This window comes from Gigantopelta aegis, chromosome 15 (assembly GCF_016097555.1).
Source record: "Gigantopelta aegis isolate Gae_Host chromosome 15, Gae_host_genome, whole genome shotgun sequence".
In the NCBI taxonomy this organism is placed as follows: domain Eukaryota; kingdom Metazoa; phylum Mollusca; class Gastropoda; order Neomphalida; family Peltospiridae; genus Gigantopelta; species Gigantopelta aegis.
This window is the reverse complement of record NC_054713.1, coordinates 26,610,696-26,635,055: the sequence shown is the minus strand read 5'-3', so window position 1 is coordinate 26,635,055 and position 24,360 is coordinate 26,610,696. Positions and strand designations below refer to the sequence as shown.

The 24,360-nt window shown below is 39.5% G+C and overlaps 1 protein-coding gene across 2 annotated transcripts in view; it reads left to right on the top strand.

The window, feature by feature from the left end:
* The first annotated feature begins 4,465 nt into the window (after positions 1–4,465).
* The window catches only part of LOC121390161, a 71,247-nt gene continuing 51,352 nt past the window's right edge, over positions 4,466–24,360 (top strand). For both annotated transcript variants that reach the window (XM_041521909.1, XM_041521908.1), the window contains exons 1-6: positions 4,466–4,589; positions 10,902–11,025; positions 13,863–13,941; positions 15,643–15,696; positions 16,409–16,504; positions 19,065–19,144. In XM_041521909.1, the coding sequence (XP_041377843.1) occupies positions 4,556–4,589; positions 10,902–11,025; positions 13,863–13,941; positions 15,643–15,696; positions 16,409–16,504; positions 19,065–19,144 (467 nt within the window). In that variant the 5' untranslated portion in view covers positions 4,466–4,555. The remainder of the gene's footprint in view (positions 4,590–10,901; positions 11,026–13,862; positions 13,942–15,642; positions 15,697–16,408; positions 16,505–19,064; positions 19,145–24,360) is intronic.

The window sequence follows — 24,360 nt, the reverse complement described above, 5'->3', positions numbered from 1 at the left end:
GGGATCTACTGTAGGGCTCTCAAAATTATAGTAGGAGGGACCGTATGTACCCCATATGAGAGTGTCTTGGCTGAATTGGGTGTGGTCCCGTTAGCTCTTAGGAGAATCAAGCAGGGGATCAGATATATGAGTAAAGTCAAAAATCTGGTCCCTGATTCTCCCATAAATAAAATTAAACCTATTCAAATAGCTTCTGTTAGAGATAAACACGTATCTATTATTTCATATTTGTATAAGTTTGCAGTTGATTTCGGGATTGCGGATCTGCCAATCAGTCGTGCCAATCTGAACTTTGAATTCCCTTGGCAGATCGGTACCCCCGAGGTCGGCTACCACATCCGCAAAGAAATTATACAAGTTAAAAATGATAATATTAAAAAAATTCTTTTTTCCGCTGTGGTTGGGGACTTGTACCCGGATGCTATACATGTGTATACAGATGGGTCCAAGGATCCAGCTACAGGCAGGACAGGAATGGCCTTTGTTATTTATAATAAAGACATTCAGGACAGACCCGTGGCTGTTAGGGCTAGACTCACGGATAACATCTCTGTCTATACTTCAGAATTAATGGCCATCCTCTGTGCGTTGTTGTGGATTGAAAATTACCATCGAAATCATAGCCCTGATAGATACGTGATTTTTTCGGACAGTCTTAGCTCCTTACAGGCAATATCAGGCTCTAATGGCGTCAGACCGGAAATAGTTAAACAAATTTATAAATTTTCAAATAAGTTAGTAGCCATTGGAGTAAAGGTCACCCTCGAATGGGTCCCAGCCCATGTGGGGATAGCCGGTAATGAGCTGGCTGATGAAAATGCCAAAAAGTCTCTCCAGGAGGTCAAGGTCGGGGTGACGACTAGTTACAACTACGCTGAGATATGTTCCCTGGCAGAGTCACACTTTGGTAAGTTGTGGCAGTTAAAATGGGATCACCATACCAGAGTGTGGCACTCCTATATTAAACCGAAGGTCACTACTCCTGGTCCAGTTTCATTTAATGTAAAAGCTACTAAAATTATTGCAAGATTAAGAATGGGTGTATCTTATGGTTTAAATGATACTAAATTTAAAGTCAGGAAATCCAATACACCCAACTGCTTGGTATGCAATAAAATTGATAATGTTAATCATTTTTTGATTGAGTGTACCAAGTATAAATTAATTAGACAGAAACTGGAAGACTTTTTCAAATCAAAAAATATTATCTTTAATTCCTATAATATTTTAAAACCTTTAGACAGTTATAAAGCAGTAATTGATAGACTTCTGGTGGCCTTCGTTTATCAGTCTAGGGCACATATTTAACAGGTATGTTGTGATTAAAATTTACTATTTTTCTGCTTTGTATTGCTGTTCCAACTAACCAGTGTTTTTGTTGCTAATTAATTTTTGGATCTTCTACGTAAGGTTAAGACGTATGTTGGGGCCGGGCGCGGCTGTTGTTTATGGTTTGTCCTCCTCAGTCGTGTCCGGACCCATATACTGGATCCTATACTTTTTTGTACAGTTGGCCCCATTTTTATTGGGGCTGCTGGCATTATTGTTGTAGCTCAAATTACGCTTGTTGGTGGTTATTTTTGCCTGTATTGACTGTTTGCGTCATCTTTGGCGTTAGTTGCTTTTGTTCTAGCACGTTTTCTCACCTCTGAGGGCTGTCTTTCGCCGTCCGCGGATTATAACGCTTCGCGCTCTATATCCGCTTTTAAAGAATTTTCTCTCGGCTTGTTTTAACAGTTTTAAATTTTATTTAATTATTTTTAAATGTTAGTTTGTATGGATGTGTGAATGTATGTTTATTTAGTTTAGTTTGGTCAGTTTCGGGTTTGTATAGGCTGGGGTCCATTATCTGGCAATAATGCACTCCATCCTTCGCCGGCTTGTCCTTAACAATTTTAGTTTTCGTTATTTAAAAATTTATAATGTGTTTGGCGTTTTTTAACTTTAATTGTTTACTGGCGTGCTCTTTTTAATGTGTTTTGTTTTATCCAATTTTTTAAAATTTACTTTGTTTAAAAAAACAAAAAAAAAACACACACATATATATATATATATATATATTGTTTTTTGGGGTTAACTGAGAGGCGCAATGGGTCTTCGCGTCGACTGGGTGCATTTCCTCTACCATGATTTGTTAAATTTTAATTTTGTCCTAAGTATTTAATCTACTAAAGTTATTTTTCTGTAGCCAGGGCTGGGTTAATTACAGTGTCTTCCATCACTTGGAGACCCCATCGCTGGTTTAGTAGGCCTATATTATTTGTTAGGGGAGTGGTGCTGGGTTCCGGCTGGCGCGACGGTTGGGCGGACGGGGGTGGTGGTTCGGGGTGGGTGGGGGGAGGGGGGTGCCACCAGAAATTAGGGGTTAGACGCTTAGGCGTAAGCGTTTTGGATTTAGGGAGAGATAGGATTGTCTGGGGCCTTCCTCCGTCCCTCGCTCTCCCTGACCCCCCCCCCCCCCCTTCGGCCACGCTGAAGCTACAAATGGACCCGGTACCTCCCCATAAAGGTAAATTACTGTTAGTATTATATTTTAATATCAACCTCCTGTTACAAACTTCAGTCAACAACTTCCAACTTCGTTTTAGATAGGACTTAGAGTTTGTTGTATTATTTTAATTTAGAACGCCCATTTAAAATGGTGACAAATTTATTAGTCTAGGATAATTTTGGATATAATAATAGTTTTTAAATAAATGTTTGGACTACAACTTCAAATTTTTTTATTTTTTTTTTAAATATAGTTAAATTTGTCCCTTTATATATTTTTTATTTTTGAGTAAAATTCTAAATTATCCCGTTAAATTTTTTGTCCCGGAGTAGACCTCTGTCTATCCAGAACTCAACCCCGGGACAGACATGCTTGAAACCTTCGTGGCATGTGAATAAATAAAATGAATGAACGAAAGCTCTTCCAACGGGTCGTATTTAGGCTATCTAAACACCGATATTTAGATAGCTGCAAATAATTGCGAGAACAGTCGTTTCGTTAGCGCTTCGCTCGCACGCTTCTAGTTTTGCATAACCCATTTTACGTTGAGAATTAAATTTTTGACATCATTTATATGGCCAATGACGGGTTGGTAAAACAAAATAGGTCGGGCTAACCTCGATTTGTTTTCGCAAATAAATTAGATGATATATGTGTTCACACCCTGTCGTCTATCCCGAGTACTCTGCGTTCGAGAGCTAGACGGACATTTGGGCAGAGCGATTTAAATGACCAAAGTCCGTCTAGCTCTCGAACGCAGGTCACAGCGGATGGCCTAATGCGCGGATGTAGGTGCGTTTCGATAAACATTTGGTGTACATATGATCTAGGACTAATTTCATTAATTAATGAAGAAAATCATTTACGCATCAAATGCAGAGTATCATTACCTTTACGTGTATATTAAAATCGTTTCAAGGAATGCCCTTTGGAACTGGTGTATATCTACGTGTATGCAGTGGGGGGGGGGGGGGGGAGGAAGGGCCTGTGTCCCACCCCACTTATGAACGAAAATGTACGGGTTTTTTGTTGTTGTCCTGTTCTATATAAATAAAGATTAAAATCTGGCTGGTGCCCCACACTACAGACTGCCCTTCCTGGTCCGATGTCGTTCACACGGGTCTGTTTAACATACCGATATCTCGATGTGACGCACGTTGGTTGAAGGGCCAGCCCTACTCTGATCGTCACAAAGTAGACACTGAACTTGCAGGTTTCCATTGTTGAACATAAAACGTTAAAGTTTGGTTGTTTAACGACACCACTAGAGCACATTGATTTATTAACATCGGCTGTTGGATGTTAACCATTTGGTAATTATGACGTACGTAGTCTTAGGAACCCGCCTAATTTTTTTCCCAGGTTTATTTTATATGCACCATCCCACAGACAGGATAGCACATACTACGGCCTTTGATATACCAGTCGTGGTGCACTGGCTAGAACGAGAAACAGCCGAATGGATCCACCAACGGCATCGATCCTAGACCTACCATGCATCAGGCGAACGTTTTACCACTGGGCTACGTCCCGCACTTGTTGAATATAAAAGCGCGGACGGATTTCGGCTCCCGATAAGCTCGGCCTAATTTTTTTCTTGGTTCATCATTCATAGGAAGTTCAACTCAAAGGTTCTTTGTTTTTAAATCTGTAAATATATACTGACGAATATACATATGCATTCAAACGTCTCTCTTCCTCAATGAGTGACAAGCTTACATACGTAACACGTATTCCACCCTATCGTATTCTACAGGTTATATATTTAGTGGCTAGTTCATCAAATGCTTTGGAAATCTGCATACTAATCATACTGTTGCTATCCGATCAATGATATGTAATCAGATTTACTATATAGCACACCCTCTGGGTCTACCTAAAACCTGACAGTTTCCAACGAAGCAGTTACTTTTGCATTCATTGGTCGGGTCACCTCGGAATGGTTAGGCTGTTTCCGGTAGGTGGAGCAAAAACGTTGGGCCACACCACATATTAATCACAACAACAAATGTATGACCAGTTTGTAAACATGGGTCAGAGTTTGATGCTGTTTAGTTAGAGTAGATGTTGTCACAGATGAATATTTTTAGGCGAAAAGGTTAGAGTGTTGTTGTTCTTGTCTACTGGATGTCAAATGTCTGACACCTAGCATTTTCAGGAAACGGCATTTCCTTACATTAACCGGCCTCGGTGGCGTCGTGGTAGGCCATCGCATCGGTCTACAGGCTGGTAGGTATTGGGTTCGGATCCCAGTCGAGGCATGGGATTTTTTATCCAGATACCGACTCCAAACCCTGAGTGAGTGCTCCGCAAGGCTCAATCATCAATGGGTAGGTGTAAACCACTTGCACCAACCAGTGATCCATAACTGGTCCAACAAATGCCATGGTTTGTGCTATCCTGCCTGTGGGAAGTGCAAATAAAAGATCGCTTGCTGCTAATCGGAAGAGGGCAAGAGTACCGTATTTTCCCCACCTCTATTTAAAAAAAATATTTTTTGGAATTAGTTTAAGGTTAGGGTTAGCGATAGTTATATACAATATATTTTAAAACAATTTGTTCTGTAAAACCAACATGAAGTTTATATTTCGTAATCCAGTATCGCTATGTTTTGCCTTTGAAAAATTAGACATTTAGACTATTCTGTATAAAATTTCTTCCACACGGGTGCTTTTGATGGTGCTTTTGGAAGAAATATAGCACAGAAGACAGAATGAGGCATCATGGAACTAAATCTTCGTTTTATTCCGTACACGTTCGGTTCATTCCGTCAAAATACACCCTATGAGATTTATAAGTATTAAAATGCAGTTTCACTTGTTGATCCACTGCATGGTCGAGTCGATACAGTGGTCGGCTACAGTCCCGATGGTCTGGAGTTCGAATCCAGGCCTAGCACTACATCGTTTGTAGTGTTTAATGCAATACCCAGTTCATATGGTTAATTCAATACCCCAATAGTGGGGAAAATACGGTACTCTTTCCCGGAAGAGTAGCCCATGTAGTGGCGACAGCAGGTTTCCTCTCAAAAATCTGTGTGGTCCTAACCATATGTCTGACGCCATATAACCGTAAATAAAATGTGTTTAGTGCGTCGTTAAATAAAACATTTCTTTCTTTCCTTACATTAAACACTATCGAAAACCGTTCCATTTTATTACATTATTATATTAGGGATCATGGACACTTTAATTTAAATTTGACAAAAATATAGCGATTTTTTGCTGTACTGATGAAATACCTATAATTTAGTACAAAAGAACTATTTGAAATAAACTAAAATGTTCTATTGAAAGGAAATAACTGTTTAGCAATAATATACAGGAGACCTTAAAGTTAAACAAAATTGGCACAGTAAAAAGGTATAGTATTGTAAAATCAAGAGTATTCTAAGTTTGAGACTCGGCGATTTTCGTAAAATTTGCGAGCACGCTCGCGCTTCAACCGTTGTTTTTGCTAATAAAAACATCAGAAGAGACCAAGAGGTTACCAACAAATTTCACAAAAATAATGCGATACAAACAGGTATAACCAGAATAAAATGTTTGTTTATATAGTTTTTAACTGTTTTTAATAATTCCCGTTTTCACCCCGCGAACGAAACCCAGCATTATAAAAAATACGGAAGTAGACAAAAACTGTTTGGGTTGGATGGCAAAAATTACAACTTTCGGTCACGTGATACATAGGAAGGGACTCTGCAAGGCCACGATAAAGTAATTAAATGGGTACTAACAAAGTTGGGAGTCATATCAAATAAACAGCCAATAAAGCACTAACAGAGTGGGTTATATAATGCCAGAAATTCTGCTTTTAATATACTGCATCAAAGAAAAAGTGATTAGGAGAGGTAATCGATTCTTTTGCCCTCACTATAGGTCCAATAATCAATACAATGAACAGTAAATTACATGTTCCATACTGATTTTCAGCTTTTCCACCTTTGTCACCATTTAAAATGTTATGATGTTTCATTATTCAATGTTTTATGAATTTTACTATCCTATTCATCAGTTGGTTAAAAAAGTTTTTTTTTTATAATACAAAAGCAATGTAATAAAATGTTCCACAGACAAAACATTTCATTTGAATGACCTCAATTGAATGTGAAGTCATAGAAAGTAACACTGTTTACTCTCGAATTTACAATACTCTAACCGGACGCCATTTGCTTTAGGGGGAGTGTGTTTGGAATGGTGTTTTATTATATCATCAATGTACAGTGGACTTTATTTTCATTTGACATTACTATAAACATATATATGTACAGGCAAGTAACATTTTTATTGTTATCAGTTTCAAAGTATGCATGGTCCTTCCGATCAAGTCAAAACTTAGGGTCTCAAAATGACAATACTCAACTGTAACAGTGTAATGGTACTCTAGTTGAAGGAAGACACAAGTCACTGGAAGGGTTCACAGTTTATTGACAGATGCAGGGCTAGCTGTGGGTGAGCAAAATATTTCTCCAAATTGTCTATTAAACTTAAAAAATAGTAAAAATCAACAGTTATTTTCTAAAAAATGTCAATTATTACATGAAATTATTTCGCCAAATTAAAATAAAAGTCGACAACTTCTTTCAATATTCGCAATTGTCAAATATGGAGAGTGCTAGTGTAAATATTTCCACTAAATTGTCATTATAATTTAAAATGAATCCTTTGTGCAAAGTGTGTGCCCAAGTGACACATTGGTACTGGACATTTTTATTTTATTTTAGACACAGTAGCTGTCTACCATTTGGTCGTTGACAAATGCCGAAGTATTACACACAGTCCCCTCAAGCCCTCCATTGCAACATATCAATAAGGGGAGGGCTATAGAGGTGACTTTAGCTAACAAAAGTGTAACCCCCATTGTGGAAACTGGAAAAATTTATTAAGTTTCTAATTTCGTTACATTTCGTGAAAATACATTTAAAAAAACAACAACCCACTTTTATTAATATTTTTAAAAAGAAAATTGTTAGTTTGTTAAGATCAGTCAGTTTACCTTTGCCCCCCAACCCCCCACCCCCTTTATATTAACACTTGATATCAATAGTCAGTCATATTGCCCCAATACATGTATGTTCAATATCAACAATTTTAAGGAATACAAAAGAGGACGGTAAAATGAATGATTGTTAGTTTTTGTAAAGTTTTCTATTAAGATACTACTTGATTAAACTCTATTGTCTCTATTGTTGATGAAACTTTTTCTGAATTGTGAAGAAAATCCATACATGTATGAATGACCAGCAGACAACAACAAATCTGATGCTAATTGTATGAACTGTGTATGTGAAAGCAAGCATACATGTATGTAACAGCACTTAAAGCATAACACAGATATGCATGAAAAGTGGGCCTCTTACCATATATACTCAACAACGAAATCTAAATTTGCCATGGTTGAATAACTGAAAAGAATACCAGGTCCTCCTTTTGTGTTAAGGCAAAGGTTGATGAGTTTAAATGGTAAACATTTCAGATGTGAATACTAATGAATAAAAATAGGTTAATGTATAAATGTTATGCAATTTTTTTTAACATTAGCTAAACGTTCGTTGTTGAGTGCATATATATATTATGTCCTAATTTGGTGGATGCGATCTGACCACAAAGACGACAAAATGAAAACATCTACAGCAATTGCCAGATTACAGTGGTCCGTTTGTGTGAAAAGAGGGCTGATTGGAGCCTCATCCATTATTTTTTCGGGACTCACAGTTAGCAGCAACAAGGCAGCAAATTGCCGCAATCTCGTAATCATATGATTCAATGCCCTGAAAATTTTAAAAACAAATATCATGGCCAAACTGTCTATGCCTTATTTTACATGTTATTAAAAGTGTAGTCCAGGGAGATATAACGGCAATATTACTTTGTAACATAGATGGCGGTTAACACCACCTAGATCAATTCCAGCTTAGCATTTTAGATATATTAACTATTTTAAATGCTTACTACTGTATTATGTTAAAACACTTGTGACCATGTAATGCCCCCCAAAATCTCCATTTAGGCCTGACTCTTTAATTTGCCAAATTCAAGGCGTGTATATTATTTCAACCCCTGTATACATGTATGCTTTTTAATTGGAAGTCCTCAGATTACTTGCTTTGGTATAATTGCATAATCACAAAGAAGGAAATGTTTTATTTAACGACGCACTCAACACATTTTATTTATGGTTATATGGCGTCGGACATATGCTTAAGGACCACACAGATATTGAGGGAGGAAACCTGCTATCGCCACTTCAAGAAATCTTTTATATGCACCATCCCATAAACAGGATAGCACATACCACGGCCGTGATCCGATTCTCACTCCCAAGAGATGGGTGTGCCTCAAGGTAGCATCCTGTCAGTAACTTTATTTTCCGTGAAAATTAACAGCATCACCCAGTGTTTAAAACCTGGCGTTGATAGCTCGTTATATGTCGACGATTTTCAGATTTGCTACAGGTCGTCCAGTATGAGTATCGTTGAACGTCAGTTGCAGCTTTGTTTGAATAAATTTCAACAATGGGCAACTGACAATGGATTTCGATTCTCAAAGTCAAAAACAGTCTGTATGCATATCTGCCAGAAAAGAGGTCACCATTTAGATCCTCAGCTGTTTCTGGACAAAACTCCGGTTCCAGTTGTGGAGGAGACCCAATTTCTGGGGGTTATTTTTGACAGGAGGCTATCTTTTGTTCCTCATTTACAGTATGTGAAAAAGAAGGGCTTAAAGGCCCTCAATATCTTAAAGGTTATTGGCAAGACTGAATGGGGAGCAGATCGAAAGGTTATGCTCCGACTTTATAGATCTTTAGTTCGGTCTAAACTTGATTATGGGTGCATTGTGTATGGGTCGGCACGTAAGTCTTACTTGCAAATGCTAGATCCTATACACAACCAGGGACTTAGGCTTTGTCTTGGTGCTTTCAAAACATCTCCTGTGGAGAGCTTGTATGTCGATGCACACGAACCTAGTTTGGGTGCTAGACGTGCAAAGCTTTCTCTGCAGTATGCTACAAAGATTAAAGCAATGCCAAAACATCCTGCACATAATGCGGTATTTGATAATAAATACATGAAGTTATTTGATGCGAAACCGAATGCGATTCGAACATTTGGTCTTCGCATTAAGCAGTTTTTATCAGTTTCCAACATTGATTTAACAGACATTTTTGAAATGCCTTCATATTTTATTTTGCCACCTTGGTGTATCAAACCACCAAAAATTGTATTAGATCTTGTGCATCTAAAAAAAGATCGCACAGATGCAGTTATTTATAAACAACATTTCATGGGAATCCAATAGCGCTACTGTGATTACATTCCTGTTTACACAGACGGATCACGGGATGGGAATTCTGTGGCTTGTGCTAGTGTTTCCATCAGATGCAATAATTTCCATGAGATTGCCCGATTCAGCATCAATCTTTACTGCTGAAATTTGGGCAGTTATTAAAGCCCTGGAACAGATTAAGGATTCATGTGCATCCAAGTATATTATTTTAACAGACTCGCTTTCATGTCTCCAAGCTCTACAGTACATGAAGTTGGAGCATCCCTTAGTTGGGATGGTGATACGAAAGTGTGTCTTTTTATCAATTGCCAATAAAAATGTTATATTTTGTTGGGTACCCAGCCATGTTGGCATTAAGGGTAACGAAAAGGCAGATGTTGCTGCCAAGTCTGCTTTGAACTTGCCCCGTGTCCATGTTGGTGTCCCCTACAGTGATTTTAAATTTCATATTAACCAATATATCTTTTTGACTTGGCAAGATGATTGGGACGGTGGGGTTGCGAACAAGCTTCATTCTGTCAAAGCAGTCCTGGGAGAGTGGCAGTCATCCTACAGGCGATGCAGGAAGGATGAAGTAGTCTTGTGCCGTGCCCGCATTGTCCATACATATTTGACGCATTCATTTATTTTAAAGAAGGACCCTCCCCCTCAATGTGAACATTGTCAGTGTACACTGACTGTGCGCCACATTTTGGTGGAGTGTGATCATCTCAAGCTGACGAGAAATGATATATTTGGCAAAAGAAATGTTTTGGAATCTTTTAAGTTCCACCCAGAATTAATTGTAAAGTTTTTAAAACACTTTGACTTCTATACAAAGTTTTAAAATGTACTTACCTTGATTTTATGTATTGTATTATACTTTTCACCCACAGCTCCTTACACTGTGGTTTTACATAAATATATATATATATAATATTTTCATATACTTACCATTTGTGACACCCAATAGCCAATGTGTATTTTTGTGCTGGGGTGTCGTTAAACATTCATTCATTCATTCAGGTGCACTAGCTGGAGCATAATCACGAATGATTACAATCTAGAGGTGCTATTGTTTAGATTATTTGTCTTCGTATGTGTACAGTGTATGTTGTATAAAATGTCCCTTTGGTTGTTTCTAGATCATCCATCATCAGAGGCAGTGAGGCGGGAGAATGATATCAAAAGTAACATCACTGTTGAGTTCTCTAGAGGGATTAAAGTTCTCCAACAGAAACAGCTAACGGCAGAGGATCCCATAGGAAGGTGTGTGTATAATGTTTTCTAGTTCAGTCAACTAGTAGAAAGGTGGTCACAGCAAAGGATCCCATAGGAAGGTGTGTGTACAATGTTTTCTAGTCAGTCAACCAGTAGAAAGGTGGTCACAGCAGAGGATCCCATAGGAAGGTGGGTGTACAATGTTTTCTAGTTCAGTCAACCAGTAGAAAGGTGGTCACAGCAGAGGATCCCATAGGAAGGGTGTGTGCTTTTCTAGTCAACAACCAGTTTCTAGTGGTCAGTCAATAGAAAGTGTAAATGTTTTCTAGTTCATTCAACCAGTAGAAAGGTGCCACGGCAAGTGCTAGAAAATCCCATAGGAAGGTACATGTGTACAATGTTTCTAGTTCAATCAACCTAGTTCAGTCAACCAGTAGAAAGGTGGTCACGGCAGAGGATCCCATAGGAAGGTGTATATACAATGTTTTCTAGTTCTAGTTCAATCAACCAGTAGAAAGGTGGTCAGGCTGTGCTAGAAAAGGTGTCTAGCACATGTCCCCTAGACGGTGACCCTTTTCATTACTTCTAGGTCAACCAGTAGAAAGGTGCCAGAAAGCTGTGCAGAGGATCCCATAGGAAGGTGTGTGTACAATGTTTTCTAGTTCATTCAACCAGTAGAAAGGTGGTCACGGCAGAGGATCCCATAGGAAGGTGTGTGTACAATGTTTTCTAGTTCAGTCAACCAGTAGAAAGGTGGTCACGGCAGAGGATCCCATAGGAAGGTGTGTGTACAATGTTTTCTAGTTCAGTCAACCAGTAGAAAGGTGCTCATGTCGGAGGATCCCATAGGAAGGTGTGTGTACAATGTTTTCTAATTCATTCAACCAGTAGAAAGGTGGTCACGGCACACGATCCCCTAGAAGGTGTGTGTACAATGTTTTCTAGTTCAGTCAACCAGTAGAAAGCCAAGAGGTGCTATAAAAAGGTGTGTGTACACGTTTTCTAGTTCGGTCGTAGAAAGTGATCGGAGGAACCTATAGGAAGGTGTGTGCACAAGCTGTGCTAGGTCAACCAGTAGCAAAGGTGCTCACTTCGGAGGATACCCCTTTACAATGTTTTCTAGTTCAATCAACCAGTAGAAAGGTGCTCATGTCGGAGGATCCTATAGGAAGGTGTGTGCACAATGTTTTCTAGTTCAGTCAACCAGTAGAAAGGTGGTCATGGCAGAGGATCCCATAGGAAGGTGTGTGTACAATGTTTTCTAGTTCAGTCAACCAGTAGAAAGGTGGTCATGGCAGAGGATCCTATAGGAAGGTGTGTGTACAATGTTTTCTAGTTCAGTCAACCAGTAGAAAGGTGCTCATGTCGGAGGATCCTATAGGAAGGTGTGTGCACAATGTTTTCTAGTTCAGTCAACCAGTAGAAAGGTGGTCACGGCAGAGGATCCCATAGGAAGGTGTGTGTACAATGTTTTCTAGTTCAATCAACCAGTAGTAGGCAGAAGAAAGGAACTAGAAAGCTGTGCTACTAGAAGAACTGTCTAACACATTTCCCCTAGTTGGTAATAAGCCCTTTTCATTGGTTATTTGGTCTTGTCGTTTAGGAGGTAGCCGGTTGTTGCTTCCTGTTGATTCTGTCATTTTGTAAGCACTGAGGTAGTATTTGATGTCATGTAATATATGTAACACTGTATGGTTGAGGTTCTCATCAGTGGACCCATTGGATGTGTTTCTGTATCAACCGATATTCCATGACTGGTATATACTCTCGTTTCTGTGGGAATCTGCTTATTAATAATCTTCTACTGTTAATGGAACACCTTGCATCAGAAATACCGAGGTGGTAACTTTTAAAGGGCAAGTTGACCAACAGATAGGAAAGAAAGAAAGAAATGTTTTATTTAACGACGCACTCAACACATTTCATTTACGGTTATATAGCGTCAGACATATGGTTACAGACCACACATATTTTGAGAGGAAACCCGCTGTCGCCACTACATGGGCTACTCTTCCGATTAGCAGCAAGGGATCTTTTATTTGCGCTTCCCACAGGCAGGATAGCACAAACCATGGCCTTTATTGAACCAGTTATGGATCACTGGTCAGTGCAAGTGGTTTACACCTACCCATTGAGCACTCAGGGTTTGGAGTCGGTATCTGGATTAAAAATCCCATGCCTCGACTGGGATCCGAACCCAGTACCTACCAGCCTGTAGACCGATGGCCTACCATGACACCACTGAGGCTGGTCCAGCAGATAGGGTGAGCTGACAACAGGTCATGACAACTACCTGGTTGTAGCTTTTTGAGACAAATCAAATGTCTATATTTTTAGGCAATATTTTGCTGGGTCATTTAGTAAGAATTGTTATGTGCCCAATCTTTGACATGTACAGTAAAACCACTCAAAACTGGACCCTCTGTAAACCAGAATTCTCAAAACCGGCCATTTTTCACAGTCCTTTTTATAAAACTCAGTACAGAAATTAACCTCTCTAAACCGAATACCTCTTAAAACCGGATAATGTGCTTGGTTTACAGGGTGTCCGGTTTAGAGGGGTTTCACTGTAATTGTATAACTTTGCATAGATGTATAAACTTTGGTTTCTATCTGAATTTAGACTACCATGGCATTGGCTGAAGATCTTTATACTGAACTTACAAACAACAAAAATCATCTGATAATTCATTTGAATGTTCATACATTTACATATACATGTGTGACGTTTTGTATTCATGAGTCATGAAGAAACATTTCCAATAATTGTGAAGATTTATTTGAGTTATTGTTTTTTTGGTTTGATATTTGGATAAGATCTACAACAGTTTTAAATATATATTGTAATGAAATAACATATATGACTCCAATAAGTTTGATTTCAGTGATGACGATGGCAACAATCTGTGTAACATTCTTGAAGCTGTGTTTCTTCATGGACTGAAAGATTCATTCAAACACAAGGTGGGTTACATGTTACTTGTACATATAACTGGCAGGGTTTCTACCTGAGGGTAAAACGGGTATGCAGTGTCTGCGCTTAGCTTTTTTTTTGAGTTGCCATCCAGGCAAGTGGTGACAGCACTTTCACTTGCCCGGATCTATTTTCACTTGCCCGAATAATATTTTCTAAAAAAACAACAATATTGCTACAGATTATAAGAGAAAACATTTATTTTGAACTATGCACGTGATGGGTCACGAACTATGCACATGTTAGAAGTTAGAACACGAGCTACGCTTAGCGTTTCATATTAAATTAGATAATAGGATTATATAATTCCCAATTATATAATTTCCAACAAACAAAGATGCTTGCATTCACCAAACGTTGAGCACTGGTATAACCAACACAGCCCCTTCCTCCTCCCACCCCATCTCAATGAAATAATAATAATAAAAAAAACCCCCTAAAATATAATGTTCAGTGGATACGATCTATGACGTGTACACATAACCAGGGCTGAATCTTGTCGACATGAATTTGTGCCCAAGTTTACATGCCACTTAACTTACCTTGCACCTATTTTTATATTGGGCATATGTTTATATGTAAAAGCAGACCTACACTTTTTCATGGTGCAAAGTAGGCTACATAGCTGTACTTTTATTTATTTGTTAATTATTGATTTAAAAAAAAAAAAAATCGGTCAACAGGTGGGCAACCTTACTGTGGGTTTTCAGTCGCCCGTCGTCGTTTTCAGTCACCAGGGGCGATCGGGCAACCGTTAAGTTCGAACCCTGGTATGGGGCCATACCCAAATGTTTTGCAGATTTTTTTTTTTTTTAAGTTAACCTTTTGAGAAAATTAATGACTCTTATCACTACTGTATGATTTTCTCAACTCTAACCCTGAACTTAACCCAGTTTTCTTTCTGGGGGAGGCCCCCCATTACCCCTATTGACTGTGGTTGCATTCAGTTCCATAGCACGATACCCAAACATTTATTTCTGCCAGAAACACTGACTGGCTGCTCCATAGTGATGACTTAAACACCAAAGCCATGCCATTCATTGAAGTTAGCACTAATGGAACTTGTGAGGAATAAGTTAATCTTGTAAATGTAAGCACTGTAAACAAGTTTAGTTATAAATTTATGAGGATTTTTGAGGATATAAAACATAGAATACTAAACTTGTGTTCAATTATTGAACAACTCGTACACAAAAGTGTTATATACAATGTCATGTATATGAATTCAGCTGGGAATCAAATATGGCCACGGTGTTTTAAATGGGCTGTACATGCACCTATGTCATTTATTTGATGTCATTACTTTATGAAAGTTGCTAAAAGAGCTTTACATTACAAAGGAAAAAGCTATATCAATTTAAACGAAAAGTCCCAAAATACATTAAATTTTAAGCAGTTGTAAGTTGATAAATAAAATAAGTCTACCTGTGTGTCCTCTCTAAGACTATATGTAAAAATTACCAAATATTTGACATCCAATAGAAATGATTGATAAATCAATGTGCTCTTGCAAACTGGTTAACCGAAACAAATTTTAACTTTTTAAAACTTAATATTGCTTTTTTACAAACAACCCTGTGAGGTACTGGCCTTCACCCATTACAGAATGACCATGCATGCACTGGACGAATGTGTTGTGGGGCATTATTCACTGTCAGTAATTACTATCTATTTCTTTGTGTGTATTGCAGTTTACAAGCTACATGAACTTCGCCTCACAAGGACAGCAGTCTGACTTCAACTTGGTAAATTTTTCCAAGCTTGGACATTTTGTTATTTTGTTTGTTATTGTGTATTCGTATGATATGATAACTAAAAGAAGTATACATGTATATTTTTTAATATTGACCAACTTTCTGTTGAATATTACATGATTTAGTTGATTAAGATTGGACATCATCACTAAAACTTGAATGAATGAATAAATGAATGTTTAATGACACCCCAACACAAAAAATACATTGGCTATTGGGTAAATGCATAAATGAATTCATAATCAACATCAATATAAAAATTCAACAGTTAATTTAAAACACAGTGTAAAGAACAGTACAAAAAATACTAAAAATGGAATGCAAATTGTTGTTTAAATTGCAATATTTTACATTCATGTAATTCAGTACTTTTAGTTTTGCAATTTGGCCACTGTAGATTTGTTTGAAAGATAGCTTTTTTAATGAAGGTTTCAATAACAAAATATTAATTTAAAACTGTGTCTAAAGACCTTGTGTCACCATCTCACATTAATATGATGTCATATATTACCAATGACGTCGTATTAAATGCAAGACATTTTTACATAGCTTTCTTCCACGGGATAGCTCTGTCCCAAAAACCTGAGGATGAGAGAAAAATGTATCGTGTATTGCACATATGTGTGATCTGGAAAGGAACTTCTAAATCGGGAATTCCCTTTTTATTTTGAGATTGTTATCATAATGGTGTTTTATTTTTCAGAACTTTTGGAACTTTGTAATCCAGTTTACGCATGGTGATGTGGTGACACAGCTGAAGCGGCTTAGTCAGATAACAACAGAAATTGGTTTCTGCAGGGTGAGAATTGATTATATATTATAGCACACTGGGTATAATCAGATGGATATCATCTTTTATCCTGCAGCCACTGTTTCTATTGACAACCACCGCTTCTATTGACAACCACCGTTTCTATTGACAACCACCGTTTCTATTGACAGTTCTAATATGATGATGGATAAAGCAAAGTCATATACGTATAGTAACAGGATGTGACTTCTGATGTCACACACATAGCTACAATGTACATTACAAAATTGATCATTTGACCTCCAGGTCATCGTACAATGTAGCTGAAACAACAGAAATAATAGCTTTTCCTCTTAATTTGTTATGGTCTGCAGGATAAAGATAATAACTAGTTAATGATGGGTATCGGCTTTATCATGTTCAGGCTGAATGAGAAATTCCGCTCGGCAGTGCCTTGCAGAATTTCGCATTCTTACCTTCATAGGATAACGCCAATATCCGACATCATTAACTAGTTATTCTATATATAAGTAACTTAAAGTTCATTAGTTAGTTTTTTCAGTTCCTATCCAGTATCTGTGTCATTTAAGTAAATAGAGAATAATACATGAGTGGCTGTTAAATACCATTTATCTCACGAGTTGTTTTAAAATGTATCTATTGAGCAAAAGTGAGTTTGATACGTTTTTAAACAACGAATTGTAAGATAAATGGTATCTAACAGACACGAATGTATTATTCTATTTCTTACATATCCTCCAAAACCAGGTTTTAAGCATATTTTAACATCTTTATCGACTAAAAGTTATTTACAGCCGTTGCACTTGTAAGCTGACTTACACGTCACAGACACATGCATGTCCAGTTAACTATACGTCACAGTCTAATCGATTTCCATCATGTAGTTTTTCATTGGTTGTATGGCATTGGTGACCTGGTCATCACCTAGGAGCAGCCAGTGGTATGTCTTGAAATTGTTAACACACGTACATATGTTCACAACCATGTGTAACCAAAAATAACGTATGTGTTCTCACCATCAGGTGTGTAAGAAATATGAAATATATGGTGTGAGCTTAGTTATTGTATATTACATGTTTGTTGTTGCAGGTTTTAGGTTTGTTTTGTTTGACTTTTTTTCTTTGTCATTTTTAGATGATACATGTATGTGTTTGGTTACCTTCACCCATATCAAAATAAACTTCCACATTTCTTTACTTTTGTTGTCTGCATCTTTATTTTTCACAAATGTAAAACAAATATATGAGAAGATATAGTGTTTTCCCTAGCTTGTTTTAACATGGTGTGGCACCATGCCTCAATAGTCTAGCACCATCTTGCCTTAATCAGCACCATGCTGCCCTGAGATTAAAGAAGCCTTTTTCAGTAATTAATTCTAAAATAGCCTTTATAAAACAGCCAAAAAAGGTATTATTAATTAATAAATTATGCCTTTTATATATTTTGCCATTCATTTATTAAAGCAAGCATATAAATTACATTAATGTTTATTTTAATTAATTTTTGTGTATTTTTAATGAAAAACAAGTGCCCCGAAAATAGCGAAAATGCCCCAAAAGTGTTTGGTCTACTATGCCTTGCCTAATTTCTAAGGAAATCACTAAGATATGTGTTATTTTGTGTGTACATGTACATTTTAAGAAGCAGGGATTTTCATGAAACTAAAATGATGATGTTACATGTATTGTGGAGATTTTTATCTTCAACATACAGGGTGTGGGTGTGGGTGGGGGTATTTAGCTCAGTGGGTTGAGTGCTCACCTGAGGTGCTTGTGTCGCAGGATTAAACCACCTTGGTGGATCCATTCAACTGACTGTTTTTCTCTCATTTCAACCATTGCACCATAACTGGTCAAATGTTGTGGTACACATGTATGTGCTTTCCTGCCTGTGGGAAATGACATACAAAATATCCCTTGCTCTAATGGAAAAATGTAGAACGTTTCCTTTTTATAACTATATGTCAAAATTACCAAATGTTTGACATCCAATAGCTGCTGATTAATACATCAATGTGCTCTAGTGGTGTTGTTAAACAAAACAAACTTTTAACTTCAACATACACTTGTGTTAGTGAACAAAGTAGTTCTTTAATAGTCAAAACACTGAGAATTCCAAACATACAAAGAAATATTGCAAATGTAATTAAATGTAGTAGAACTTTTAACATGTGTAAGAATTATTGTAATATGTAAATCATTCTATTTATACATTATACTATACATTAATTTATCAGTATTCTCTTATTTTAGTCAACACCTACATAAGTATGTCTGTGTCCTGTTTCTGTTATTTTCTACTAACAATATATCCCTCATCAGGGTTGCCGCCAGAAAGACATTTTTGAGTATGGCACTATGGAACTGAATATTTACAATGTGTGTGCTGCATGCAACCACCTCCCCAAGAAAGAAAATGGGTTAGGTTTCATGATAGGGTTAAAAAAAAATCATACAATAATGATAGGAGTCATCAGTTTTGTCAAAAGGTCAACTTAAAAGAAAGAAATCTGCCAAAAAAATTGGGATATGGCGCTATATGCCTGCTCTGAATCTGATGTTAATCTGGTTTTGTTTTCTGTTGTAAGGCATGGGTGCGTATGGCATTAAATGATGGATTGATGGAAAGCTACATCCACTCGATGATTGCGGATGTTAAGGCACTGAAGTAAGTGAAGATTTCACCACAGTTCTGTACACAAACCGTATTGTGGTAGTAAAAAGAATATATTGTATCCTTGTTATACACAGTGATATTGTCACATTGTGTTTTAGATTATACCATGTGCTTATTTCACATGTGTAATAAACTTTTGCAGTAAAATATTGATTAATTAATTGCATGTTTTTAATTATGACTGAAGTCTCAAATATACCCAATCATTTTGTTTGTTACATACATGTATTATGGTAACCTGTTACCACATCAGTGTTGACAATCGTTAGGCAATCATTAATTAAAAAAAAAAAAATGTAACATTAAAACCTGATGTACAGCATATATGCAATCTTGATGATCTGAGGGCCTGTTAAATTTATAGATGAGAATATTCCGGAGTTTTGCGCTGCCCGATTTCGTTCCGGGTTTTGTCAAAATTTGCTACGTTTCACTCCCTCAGCATTATTATTTATAACCTGCTAAACATTCATTTAATTTTTTTTTTAAATAAGCGGCTGTAATTTTTAGGAATTTTTGGGATTGGACATTCTCATCTATGTAAATTTGATAGGGGCCAGTAATAATGGTTTGAGTTCTCTACTGTGTGTTGTCCATTTGTCTGTCTGTCCATCTATCTGTCCGACATATAGTTTTACCTTGTGACTGTGAAGCCTGTTTCAGAATTTCTCTATATTATGGTAATTAGTTTTATCAAAAGGCATTTAGTTTTAGTCATATTAATGGTAAATAAATGTAATCTTTCAGGTTTTCGTTCTACCTGGTGTTGGAAACATCATGTTAGACATCAAATACGGTGTTGGAAACACCATGTTAGACATCAAATAGCCGTGTTGGAAACACCATGTTAGACATCAAATAGCCGTGTTGGAAACACCATGTTAGAGACATCAAATAGCGGTGTTGGAAACGCCATGTTAGACATCAAATAGCCGTGTTGGAAACACCATGTTAGACATCAAATAGCCGTGTTGGAAACACCATGTTAGACATCAAATAGCCGTGTTGGAAACACCATGTTAGACATCAAATAGCCGTGTTGGAAACACCATGTTAGACTTCAAATAGCCGTGTTGGAAACACCATGTTAGACATCAAATAGCCGTGTTGGAAACACCATGTTAGACCTCAAATAGCCGTGTTGGAAACACCATGTTAGACCTCAAATAGCCGTGTTGGAAACACCATGTTAGACATCAAATAGCCGTGTGGAAACACCATGGAAACACACCATGTTAGACCTCAAATACCTCAAATAGCCGTGTTGGAAACACCATGTTAGACCTCAAATAGCCGTGTTGGAAACACCATGTTAGACATCAAATAGCCGTGTTGGAAACACCATGTTAGACCTCAAATAGCCGTGTTGGAAACACCATGTTAGACCTCAAATAGCCGTGTTGGAAACACCATGTTAGACCGTGTTCAAATAGCCAAATAGCCGTGTTGGAAACACCATGTTAGACCTCAAATAGCCGTGTTGGAAACACCATGTTAGATATCAAATAGCCGTGTTGGAAACACCATGTTAGACATCAAATAGCCGTGTTGGAAACACCATGTTAGACATCAAATAGCTCATAGATAGTTTAAGAAAGCTCTGTTTTGGAGTCAAATTTTTATTTTTTATAAGACCTTTGGTTTTGTATTCGTGTTTGGGTGAAATGTTTTTTACCTTCATTTTCGTTAGCTTTCGTATGTCTTTCGTGTATTTTGCTTGACTTCCCAAGCGTTTGATTACATGAAATGTTGTTTATATCGCTGGTTGTCGTGTCGGACGCCATTTTGCCATTTTACCGGCTTTGTGTTTGTGTTATGGTTGGTTTTCCTTTCTTTTCACAGATTGAAAAATTACTATCATGTCTGATAATGTTCAGCGACTAGTTCGAGTGTGTTTATGCTGCAAGAAGTTTACTTCCGGCGGCGACCCTCACGACTTATGTCCGGGTTGTCGTGTTCCGTGTGGTCTCAATTCAAGATGCGACCTTTGTTCGGGGTTGTCTGATGTCGTTGGTGGTGTCAGCGAGGACCAAGAAGGTGGAATCTTCGCCTTCGATTGCTGACTCCATGGCGGAAGTGTTACGTTCCATTCTACCGACCATGCTGAAAGAAACAATGGCATCAATGGCGACCTTACCCAAACCAGCGGTTTCGGGGTCAGGTCAGGTTCCAGTCCCCTCTTCAGGGGGTGCGACTTCTTCAGCTCCACCGATACCTAAGACTTTGGATGACAGGCCTGCGGTCTCTACGCAGCCCTCTAAGAAGCCGGCTCATGCAGATAGACGTTCCACGGACTCCAAGGCTCACCGATCTTCGGCGGGGAAGTCATCTTCGGCGCATCGGAGCCGGGACTGTAGCCGTGCCCCACGACCTGCACGGCTCCCTATGGGTTCCATGAATCGTCAGCGCCGACCTTCGATTGATGTGACTTCCAGGGCCTCCGAGGGTTCTAGACGGGACCGTCCACGGTCCTGTTCACCGGCGGCTTCCATTTCGGCAGATCGATTGGCCTGTGCTCGAGTGCTCCGAGACTTTGGGGATGCAGCGCCTACAGCGGTTTCTATCATTGATGAGCCTGACTCTACTGACCATATGACTATGAAGGATTGCTTGGCGACCGTCTATGACATGTTGCCGTCCTTGCCACATCCACCAACGCCGTCCAAGAAGGGACCGACACCGATGATAGCGACTGATGTCCCTCCCGAAGATGTGGTTATCCGTTCCTTGGCAGCCGGTACACTCATATCCAACGTGGCAACAGATTTAGACCGCACCTTTAAAGAGACAGCGTCCTTTGTCGCCTTCCCGTCTTGGAATCACCGTATGTGTTGTCTTACTTGGACGTTTTCCTTGCTGCGATGGCCACCCAGGCAAAAGATGCACGGTGCTACGCGCTGTTTCAACAATCGGCGCAGATGCTGGCTTTCCTGATGTCTTCGGTTACCTCTATGTCATCGATGTTGATGCAGTACCGTCGCCAGGCTTATCTGAAAAAGTCAACTTTGGATTTCCAGCATAACAAGGAGCTGTTAGCTCAACCGTGGTCCGCAACAAAGCTGTTTGCAGGCAAGGTTTCTGACGTGGTTACGGCCAATGATAAAGACCAGCAGTCGACAGCAACTGTCAAAGCTTTACAACTTATTTCGACGTTGGAATCCACGAAGCGAACGTCTACGTTCACTGCACAACCACCATCTAAGCGCTAGAGAGGTTCCTTTCGAGGTCAACCTTCTCGACGGTTTCTGGACAGACGACCATCCAGTCCTCCCGCTCGGACCCAGGGGAAGCCTGGCCGACGTTGACGCCAGCCAACCAATCTTGGACTGCTCAGATTGTCTCGACCTACGCCCGCCCCTGATTTTGAACCAGAACAACGACTCGGTTTTGACGCTTCCGGTGTGCAACACACCGGTCGAAATATCCATGGTCGGAAGTCGACTTCGCCGTTATTGGCAAAACTGGGAGACACTTTGCCAAGATCCGTTTGTCACGTTGATCTTGAAGACAGGGTATCGTCTGCAATTGTCTTCCATCCCTCCATTGACCACTTCACCTCGAGAACCGCGGCATTCCGTATCACAAGTCAATGTCCTACAGGAGTCCGTCAACAAACTGGTGGAGAAGGGAGCCGTTCGCAGCATTTCGGAAGCACGCCTAACACCCGGCTTTTACTCGGACATCTTCCTCGTGCCAAAGAAAGATTCACCGGAGCTGCGAATGATCCACAACTTGGCGTTTTTCAACGACCACTACCTGCTTCCTCCTCCGTCCTTCAAGATGTTAACGTTGCGAGATGTCCTTGCCGTGATCAAACCGGGGGATTGGCTTGCCTTGCTAGATCTCAAGGACGCCTACCTTCACGTTCCGATGCATGCCGATTGTCATCGCTACCTCCGGTTCGTACTACAGGGTCGGCATTACGAATGGACAGTCCTGCCCTTTGGGATATCCATGGCGCCATGGCTGTTTACCAGAATCACGACTCCGATGTCCCGCTTCCTGCATCGCAGAGGTATATCCTTTTACCCGTACCTCGACGATTGCCTGATGAAGTGCCAGAGCAAGACAGGGCTTACTGCACATGTTGCCTTCATCGTGGACTTTCTCAAACATCTGGGTTGGATTATCAACAATGGGAAATCTCGACTGGCTCCCACGCAGTCTCTACAGTTCATAGGCACTTGGCTTCGACCCGACCTGGGCCTCGTTCAAGTCCCTCTAGACCGTTGGGAGAAAATCCAGACCATGATTGCCATAGCCCTTACCGTTCCAATGACCTTCCACGGTTGGCAGAGTCTCCTGGGTCTCCTCACTTCTGCCCAGGATTTGACACTCAGAGGTCGTCTCCAGTTGCGGCGCTTGCAGATGTTGCTCAACCCGTTTGTTCGTTTCAACAATCCGGACTTGATCATCTCGCTCCCGGACAATCTACGCTCCAACCTGCAGTGGTGGCAGCTCCGATCGAACGTCTTAGACGGTGTCTCTATGCGGCCCTTCCTAGCCACTCATCACCTGTTCGTCGACGCGTCACTGGAAGGTTGGGGAGCCCATCTCAGCAACCAGACTACTTCAGGGCTGTGGTCTCCCGGCAAACTCGGACTTCACATCAACCTGCTAGTTGTTGGCAGTCTACTACGCTATCCTTCATTGGCGACAGATGTTGACAGGGGCCTCTCTCATGGTGGCCACAGACAGTACCACCGCGGCGGCTTATATCAACCGTCAAGGCAGAACCCACTCCAGCAGTCTGCTGCAGTTGACTTATCATCTCTACAAGCTGGTCGACGAGATTCCGCTGCAACTTCGGTCTCGCCATATTCCAGGGGTTTCCAATGTACTAGCCGACACGCTGTCTTGGCTGTCGTCTCCACAGCCGACAGAATGGATGCTCCATCCCGAAGCTCCGATGTGGTCATCTAGGATATGGTATCCAGATCTAATACGTCTTGCCGATCCACATCCTTTAAGGCTTTTCTTTGCAGTCCACGGCGGCCATTTTGAAAGTGCACAGATCATCTACTACTGTGGCTTACAACGTCAGATGGCTTTGCTTTCATCGATGGTGTGTCTGGCAAAAACTAAAACCTCAGACAATCCAGATACCTCGTCTCGCTGATTTTTTGCTGTATCTGCGGACCGTTTTACGATTGAAGGGGTCTACCATCACTGGGTACGTTTCGGTCATCGCTACTGTTCGTGATGTT